At 54.2% G+C, this 8,916-nt stretch overlaps 1 protein-coding gene across 1 annotated transcript in view; it reads left to right on the forward strand.

The window, feature by feature from the left end:
- Nucleotides 1-222: 222 nt before the first annotated feature.
- Nucleotides 223-8,916, forward strand: part of ARHGEF18 (Rho/Rac guanine nucleotide exchange factor (GEF) 18) — a 22,608-nt gene continuing 13,914 nt past the window's right edge. Inside the window, exons 1-7 of the mRNA XM_006877485.1 lie at nt 223-602; nt 1,809-1,921; nt 2,037-2,177; nt 4,081-4,331; nt 4,988-5,113; nt 7,504-7,621; nt 8,594-8,842. Of these exons, the coding sequence (XP_006877547.1) occupies nt 535-602; nt 1,809-1,921; nt 2,037-2,177; nt 4,081-4,331; nt 4,988-5,113; nt 7,504-7,621; nt 8,594-8,842 (1,066 nt within the window). The 5' untranslated portion in view covers nt 223-534. The remainder of the gene's footprint in view (nt 603-1,808; nt 1,922-2,036; nt 2,178-4,080; nt 4,332-4,987; nt 5,114-7,503; nt 7,622-8,593; nt 8,843-8,916) is intronic.

An 8,916-nucleotide genomic window follows, 5' to 3' on the forward strand; every position in this document is an offset into this window, starting at 1 on the left:
GACTGCGAGGTGTCAGTTTATTATGCTCCAAGGAGAAAGCCCTGTGCAACTCCTACCCCAAGCGGTCACAGTGGGGACCAACTTCCTGCCCTCCAGCCCCACCGACTGAGCCAATGCAGTAAGGGGGAGACGCAGTGTTACCTTTCTAGAAGGATCGCACCGCAGGTATAAAAACAGCGCTGGCGGCCGCGGCGCCACCCCAGCGCCCCGATTGTGAACATGGGGAACACACACCCCAAAGGCTGCGACAGGAACGGCACGCTCCCGGGCCACCCCGAGCTGTCATTTTACGGCTCCTTCCCTCGGAAATGGAACGAGAAGAGCTTCTTAGATAATGAGCTGCTGACCTCCAGGGTTCTGTCCGTGCTGCGGCCGCGGCCCGAGAGGGGCGTCCAGGCGGGCACCCTCCACTGCCCCGCACACTTTCTGAGCACCAACTCTGTGTTTGCCTCCGTCGCAGCCTCACTGAAGGAACAGCCACGGGGCACTCTCCTGTCCCCCGATGGCAGCCCGGCCCTGCCCAGGAATGTCGGCATGACGGTCCCGCAGAAGGGGGTCCCACCACCAGCACCGAGCCCCACTGGAACAGGGGCACGACTTGGGTAAGCCACTTCCTCTGTCTGTTGTGAACGCAGGCAAAGAGAACGCAGCCCCTGTCCTCCCCCCACCCCGGGGACTGTTGATGCCCCTGTGGTGAGCGGCAACATGCCCATTAGCACTTGGCTCCCAGCTTCAGCCCTTCTTTTGTCCAAAGCCAGGCATTGGTGGGGTGTGTTTCAGGCATTTGGAGCCAGGGCACTGCCGATTCATGCCCTTCCAGAACGTACCTGCACTGCTCCCTTAGATAGAGCTCCTCGCTGTGCCCAGGATGGGGGGCCTGAGCCTGCTGAAGATACCTCTGAGATAACACTCCATTGTCTAGCCCCTTCCTGACCACATAGGGACCCAGGGGAGGGGGATGTTCACTGAAGGACACACGCTGAGTCTGTGGACACAGTGTGATGGCCCGCAGGACCGTGGGGAGAGGAACTGATTAACTGCTTTTTTCCCCTAAGAAAGAGCCGTCCTGAAGTTACGCTGTTTATGGGGACAGAAAATTGAACGTGTTATTGGTGAGGGTCGCACCACATGATTCGTAGAATTGCTACCTCTAAATTGCACACGTGGAAAGCATTGCATTGGCAAATACTGGGTCTTATGTATTTTTACAATTTATAAAAGAAGAAAGCACTGTCTTCTTGCCCACCTCCTCCCACACCCCATCGGTGAGGTTGGTCCACTTAACGGTTAGGAGTAAGCAATCCAGGTGCTTCCAGGGACTCCGTTAGTCAGTAAAGAGCCAGCTGCCATCCCATCGACTGTGACTCCCGACAGCCACGCGTGTCAGAGTAGAACCATGCTCTGTGGGGTCCTCAGGGACTGATCTCTCAGAAGTCGGTCATCCGGCTCTGGGTGGATTCAAATCACCAACCTTTTCGTTAGCAGTAAAGCATGGCCACTGTTTGCCCCACCCGGGGATTCCAGAATTGGTAAAGGAAGTTAAGGTGCCACTGGAGTGTTAACTGAACATCCACCGTCCAACTGCTAGAAGACACCCCAGTGTTTCAGTCTCCTAATTTCAAACTTACCCATGACCACGTTAAATTCACATTGAAATCCAGAACATTCTCTCTCATAACATAACCAGATGGAGTGGGGCTTGTGTGCGTATGTGCATGCGTGCGTGTGTGTGTGTGTGTGTGTGTGTGTGTGTGTGTGTGACTTCACCCTTTGAAATGATTGTGTGCTATGATTCCTTTTCTATTTAGACCAGTTACAGGAGAGATGGATGAAGCTGATTCCGGGTTTTTAAAATTCAAGCAGGCACCCGATGACTCTCTCTCGCTTACATCTTCAAATGCTGAGTCCATTTTTGTAGAAGGTACAAAGGTCTCTCCCACCCCACCCCCTTGGGTTTTGGAAGCCCGTGTCCCCCAAGACGGAAGGGGGTGGACAGACAGCAGGCCCGGAGCTGCTAGAATGAGTTCTTCCTGCAGATCCATACACCGCCTCGCTGAGGAGCGAGCTCCAGGCAGACGCCCATGAGCTGGAGGCTGAGTCCTGGAGTCTGTCTGTGGACTCGGCGTTCATGAAGAAACAAAGACGAGAGGTGGTGAAAAGACAGGATGTCCTATACGGTGAGGGCCCCGGGCCGCCACACTCACCCTCGGCTGACGGCTCTGCTTTCTTTGTGTGAACCCCTCCACTGAGCTCCCCGGCCCCCACAGACCACATTGCCATGGGCCAGCCTCCTCTCAGGGCATGCTTCCTGAGAACCATCCCAGTGTGATTGTGGCCCCCACACGGTGACCCTGAGACATGCTCCCTGGTCCTGCCCAAGCTGTCTCCGATGGCCCCGGACAAGCCAGGCCTGGCTGTGGTGCTGACAGTGGTCATTAAGTACCATTGAGTCTGTCTTGACTCACGGCGACCCTAAGTAACAGTAGAATTGCCCCACGGGGTTTCCTGTGCAGCTCTTTATACCCAGATCTTGTCTGCCAAGTGCCCGCTGAGTTCTAACTGCTGATCTTTTCAGTTAGTAGCCAAGCACTTAACCATGGCACCACCAGGGCACCTTGACTGCAGACTTGGCTGGGTTTTGGAGGCACGCTCTTCTCTCAGGTGTGATTAGCATGGTCTCCATGGTGGGCTCCCCTCCCGGAACCATGCTGAATCCTCCTCGCCCCGTCCTGCCAGTCATCGGTTAAATCCTCCTCGCCCTGTCCTGCTGGTCATCGGAGAACCTGACCCTAGCCAGCTGCTTCCCTTTGACATGGGGCGGTAACTGAATAAGAACAGCCGCTGCCAAAGTAGGTCCCCACCCAGACCCCTGTACCGGGTGCCATGCAGGGGGCTTCACATAGGTGCTGCATGCCCAAGCTGAGACCTCTGTGCACCCAGAATGCCCTGTGGTTCTGGTACTACTCTCAATTCTGTCTCCATGAGACGTATCCACAGGGTTGTCGCCACTGTGTAATGCCATGGAGTCGATTCTGACTCAGCAGCCCCATGTGACAGAGGAGAACTGTTGGATAGAGTCTCCTCGGCTGTCGTCTGTACAGAGGCAGATTGCCAGGTCTTGCTTCCGAGGAGTTGCGGGTGGGTTTGAACCACCAGCCTTTCAGTTGGTAGCTGAGCGCTTTAACCCGCTGCACCACTAGTGCTCCTTGAGATACTACGGAGATGCATTTTTGCTTTCCCTCATGTAGAAGTTTCTGGCATCTCCAGTGGCCCTTTCCTGCTTTTCAGAATCAGAGCTCCCTCTCAGGGTCCCAGAGCCAAGGAGAGGTCCTGCAGAGACATCCTGCAGGCAAGCCTTCTACCACATTGTCACAGCCTCTGGGCCCCACAGATGCCTCAGCTCCTCATGGGCTCTCTTTAGGGGATACGTTTCCCCCCCCAGTATCCTCTCAGGTGGAGAGCATTCCCACCCATAGGACCCTCTCCTAAGGGGAGAACATTCCCACCCATAGGACCCTCTCCTCAGGGGAGAACATTCCCACCCATAGGACCCTCTCCTCAGGGGAGAACACTCCCATCCCTGTACAGTCAGCCATACAGAATTGTGCAGGGTTCATAGTGCCTGGCTCCGAGTCCACCCACAAACTGCAGTCCTTAACCCTGACTTTGAGAGCAACCCAAACTCAAGAGCAATCTATGGTCTTTCTCTGCTGTAGACTTTAAAATCAAAACCTCCCTTGATATCTGCTTTTAGCCCATGTGCGTCCAGACATCGGTGTTCATCAGACACCTTGCTTAAAACAGTCTGAGCCTCCTTCAGTTGGCTTTAGGTTTTAGAGGACCCAGAGCACATCCTTACTCCTTTCCTTCCTTTGTTTGCATCCAGGCAGGGTGGGACAGGAGGTCTGGAAACTGGGTAGTGAAACCAGAGGGCAAAGACTTCTTCAGAAACTTCTGGAAGTGTGCTGTCCCTGGCATGTGTGTGGGTAGCCAGGACTCCCGAGGGATATTGCTGTCAGGGGGAGCCAGGCATCATCCCCAGTGTGGGTAAGTCGTCTCTCCCACCCCGTGTCCCCACAGAGCTGATGCAGACAGAGGTGCACCACGTGCGCACCCTCAAGATCATGCTGAAGGTGTACTCGCGGGCCCTGCACGAAGAGCTGCAGTTCAGCTGCAAGGCCATCAGCCTCCTCTTCCCATGCGCCGGCGACCTGCTGGACATACACAGCCACTTCCTGGCGCGGCTGAAGGAGCGCCGCCAGGAGTCCCTGGAGGCGGGCAGCCACCGCAATTACATCATCCAGAGAATCGGGGACCTGCTGGTGGAGCAGGTGGGCGCCACCAAAGCGCATGCCAGGGACAAGCGTGCACCGCCCCATCTCTGTGCCTCTGGCTGCCATAGAAGCCATGCTGAGCCCTGACGACTGTGAGCTCAGTTTATATTCTAGGAACACAGAGGCCTGAAAGGGCAGAGTCCTTGTCCAGACGGGCTTCCATGTAGTGTGCGATTGTCCAGCTGCATACTCACATTTCAGTTTGGGAGGGTTTGCCTGCTGTGTTTTTGGCCATTGGAAGTGTCACCTCTGGACCAGAGCCCTGGAGGGAGGCCCGTGGGTCCTGCCGTGATGTCGGGCCCATCTAGGAAGGACAGAGGTGCTGCCCTGTGCCTCAGAGTACTGCCTCCGCTCATTAGGAGGACCTGGCACCCTTGGACGGTTTACTTTCCCCCTCACAGATTTCAGGGAGTTGAGCAGCCCTGCACCAGAAAGTCTTGTTCTTTCATCTTACTTACACCCTGGGCTAGGCGCACCGTTCAGAAGCGCCCCTCTGCTGCGTGCGTGCGTGCCTGCGTGCCTGCGTGCGTGCGAGCAAATCTGCATTCGCAGCAGCCCCCACAGAGCAGCTTGGATTAAAAATGCACTGCCAGTTTTAAACACCCGCTTTCCTCGCTCCATCCCAGTAATGTCTCCGTCCTCTTTTCTACTAGTTTTCAGGCGAGAGCGGAGAACGAATGAAAGAAAAATATGGCGTCTTCTGTAGTTGCCACAACGAAGCCGTCGGAAATTACAAGTTGATGCTGCAGCAGAACAAGAAATTTCAGAACTTGATCAAGGTAAAAAATAAAAATAATAACTCTTTTTTTTTTTTTAATTCAAAGTTTATTCTCTTTGCTGCAGGTTTTGACCACAGAACTGCTGTCGATTCTGGGGTCTCGGAATTCTAAGATCCAGTGATGTTCAAGTTTTCATTTGTAGCCACAAAGCCCTTTGTCAGGGAAATAAATCTTCCATAGAATCCTAAGACATGAAGCAGATCATAGCAAAGCGTTTCTGGTGGTTTGTTCCTCCCCATGTCGGGCACCGGCGTGGCCTCTGGGGTGGAGCCTGCTGACCCACAGCTTCTGGACTGTTTGGGTGACACACAAGAGTTATTTCAAGGGGCTGCCGTGTCCTACCCGCTACAGCCTCTCAGTCTCCACTGACGCCCTCACTGGGGTCAACCAGTTACTGTTGAGTTGATGCGGACTCCTGGTAACCCGTGTGTGTCAGAGTAGAACTCTGCTTCATCAAGTTCTCAGTGGCTGAGTTTTTTGGGTAGCAGGTCACCAGGCCTTTCTTCTGAGGTGCCTGTGGGTGGGCTCAACCTTGTGGTTAGCAGCCGAGACCATTCTCTGTGAGCACCACCCAGGGCCTCCCTTGGGAGCCATTTACCACTGAGTCAGTTTCAACTCTGGCGCCCCCATGTGTGTCAGAGTGGGACCATTCTCTGTGAGCACCACCCAGGGCCTCCCTTGGGAGCCATTTACCACTGAGTCAGTTTCAACTCTGGCGCCCCCATGTGTGTCAGAGTAGAACTGTTCTATAGGGTTTTCAGTGGCTATGATTGGTTGAAACCAGATTGCCAGGACTTTCTTCTGAGGTGCTTCTGGATGGGTTCAGACTGCCAGCGTGTCAGTCAGTAGTCCAGTGACTGTTTGTGCCACTCAGCCACTCCCCGTATCCCCTTACCAGTTCATGTTTGCCTCGAAGGGTTTGGAGAGGTGAGGGGGCTGTAGAACACATATCAGCTGCTTCTAGCTCACAGCCCAGAACCAAAAACTGTCCCCACATCCTGAGTTAGCAAAGTCTAGCAAGGCCCTACCTAAGAAAGGCCTAGAAAATCCACTGGGTTAACACCACTTATCAATGCTTACCTTTTCAGCAGCGCTAGCAATGGGCCCTGATGTGGCTCTGTAGGATAAGCACTAGACTGCTAACCACAAGATCAACAGTTAGTTCAAACCCACCAGCTGCTCCTCAGAAACCTATCCAGGGCTGCTATGAGTCAGAACCAACTCGATGGCACTTCACAACAACTAAGCAGTGGGCTCAGTGGTAGAACGATACCACTTTCCATGTAGGAGACCCGGATTCAGTTCCCGCCCAGTGCTCCACCCATCTGTCCACAGACACTCCTGTGTTGTTCCAGTGCTGCGCAGGTTCCAGTGAAACTTACAGATTAAGACAGACCAGGAAGAAAGACCTGGAGATCTACTTTTGAGAATCAGGCAGTGAGCCCTATGAATCACAATTCACAGCCAATTATGGGGATGGCAAGGAGCAGGGCAGCACTTTGTCCCGTGGTGAACAGGGTCGCCATGAGCCGGGACCAACTCTGACACCTGGTAACACAGCACCCTTGAATCCCAAACAACTCCTACTGCCTGTCCTGTGCCACGAGGACTTTATTCCGAAGTGACAGTCAACAGCTGGTGGTTGGAAGCGAAGAACTGGATGTTTTCTCAGTTCTGCCCTATTACAATTGCAGTGGAGGGAGGTGAAAGAGCCAGCCGGGGTCATAACGTCATCGGGAAACACTGGCCGGAGCTCTGGCCTCCTGGGCAGGAAGCCCAGAGTGTGGGAGGGTTCCGATGCAGCCGCAGGAGCCCCACAAAGCTCCTGGCTGCTCTCTGGCTCTCTTCAGATGACTGGCCTTCCTCAGACACACAAGAGCAGGTGACAGATAAAGTAAACTGTGTGGTATGTTCTGAAAGGCCCACTGAGCTGCTCTTAACACCCCACCAAGAAGTAATTTTAGATGACTCTGTCTGTGGGTCTTTGGCAAGAGGTGTGCATTGGAAGCCAGCAGGGAGCTGGTTAAGAAGACATACCCAAGCCTAGTTTCTAGAAGGTTCTGACAGCTGTTAGTCAGGATGAGGGTCTTCCTGTGTGTGTGTGTGTGTGTGTGTGTGAGAGAGAATCACTAGTCTGATTATTGTCTCTTCCTGGTTCTACAGGGACCCTTGTCCCCTTAACAGGTATCTACCTTTGCTTTGTTGGCCTTTTTGTACATAGCAGGTGACCCCTGCCTTCAGGTATTCAGTGTAAGATTCCCCCCTACATGTGACCTGCCTCCAGCCCTGAAGCAGGGCATGGAGGAACCCCAGCCCCGGTTACCAGTCACAAACAATGTCGGCAGGTATTAAGAGGTTCATGAAGAGAGTCCTGTTTTCTCATTTCCTAGAAAATCGGCAACTTCTCCATTGTGCGGCGGCTGGGCATTCAGGAGTGCATCCTGCTGGTCACTCAGCGGATCACCAAGTACCCGGTGCTGGTGGAGCGCATTATTCAGAACACAGAAGGTATGGTGCATGTCCCTAACACCCGCCCATCAGTCTCCTCTGGCCCCGTGCCGACAGTGGGCGCCTCTGTGCTTTGTCCCCGATTCTCCAAATGCACCCCAGTTCAGTGCTTATGAACTGACTACCTGCTACACAGAACCCAGGGTGCTGGGCCAGGGCCACGGATGTGGCAGTTAGCACCACAAAGGCAGGGGCCAGCCCTTGGTTGCCCACCACCATCCTCCCTAAGGAGTCCTGGTGGCATAATGGCTAAGCACTTGGCTGCTAACCAAAGGGTCAGCAGTTCATACCCATAGGAGAAACATCTAGCAGTCTGTTCCTGTAAAAATGACAACCTAGAAACCCTTATGGGGGAGTTCTACTCTGCCACATGGGGTCGCTGTGAGTTGAGAATTGATTTGAGGCCAACCAATACCACCATCCCCCAGCCTCTAGCCAGCTGGGCCAGAGCAGGCGCTTGGTCCCTGTCTCCGGGTTGAGCCAGATGGGCACAGAGGTGACCTCAGTATCACATGAGAGGGCTGTGCTTGGAAGAGGCCAAGGGAGGACAGAGAAAGGGCCTGGAGGGGAGCCCAGGGGATTGTGGGATGAGCACATTCCTGGACCACAAAAGCCCTGTCTGGACAGGGAGCGACCAGCACTTAGTCACACCCGAAGGTGGGGAGCGCACGGGGGAGTGTGTTTATCACACAGTCCAAGCTGTGCAGCGCATTGTTGCCACTCGACTTGGGCCATAGCTAGGCATCGCACAGAAAGCACGGTCTTTGGCAGAAAATGAATGCCGAGCTGCTACGTTCATTTTCAACAAGCACTACTTCACATCCCGGGATATGATTGCTGGAGGGCGGTTCATGAGGTGCCTCTGAGCATCCTGGGATGGGGGTGCACCTCCCAGACCCTGTGAACGTCTGTCCACTTGTGTTGTGTCCATTGACTTGATGCAGAAAGGTGCTAACTCTGTTGTTATGGCAGCTGGCACCGAGGACTATGACGACCTGACCCAGGCCCTGAGCCTCATCAAAGATATCATCTCACAAGTGGACGCCAAAGTCAGCGAGTATGAGAAAGGCCAGCGGCTCCGGGAGATCGCAGGGAAGATGGACCTCAAGTCCTCCAGCAAACTCAAAAACGGCTTGACCTTCCGCAAGGAGGACATGCTGCAACGGCAGCTAACCCTGGAGGGCACACTGTGCTGGAAGACCACATCAGGGCGCCTCAAAGGTACAGCCCCACTTCCAGCCATCCCCAGTAGGCACCATCTTGGATCAGGGCACCTCAAAGGTACAGCCCCACTT

The sequence above is a fragment of the Chrysochloris asiatica genome, unplaced genomic scaffold, assembly GCF_000296735.1.
Source record: "Chrysochloris asiatica unplaced genomic scaffold, ChrAsi1.0 scaffold00514, whole genome shotgun sequence".
Taxonomy (NCBI): domain Eukaryota; kingdom Metazoa; phylum Chordata; class Mammalia; order Afrosoricida; family Chrysochloridae; genus Chrysochloris; species Chrysochloris asiatica.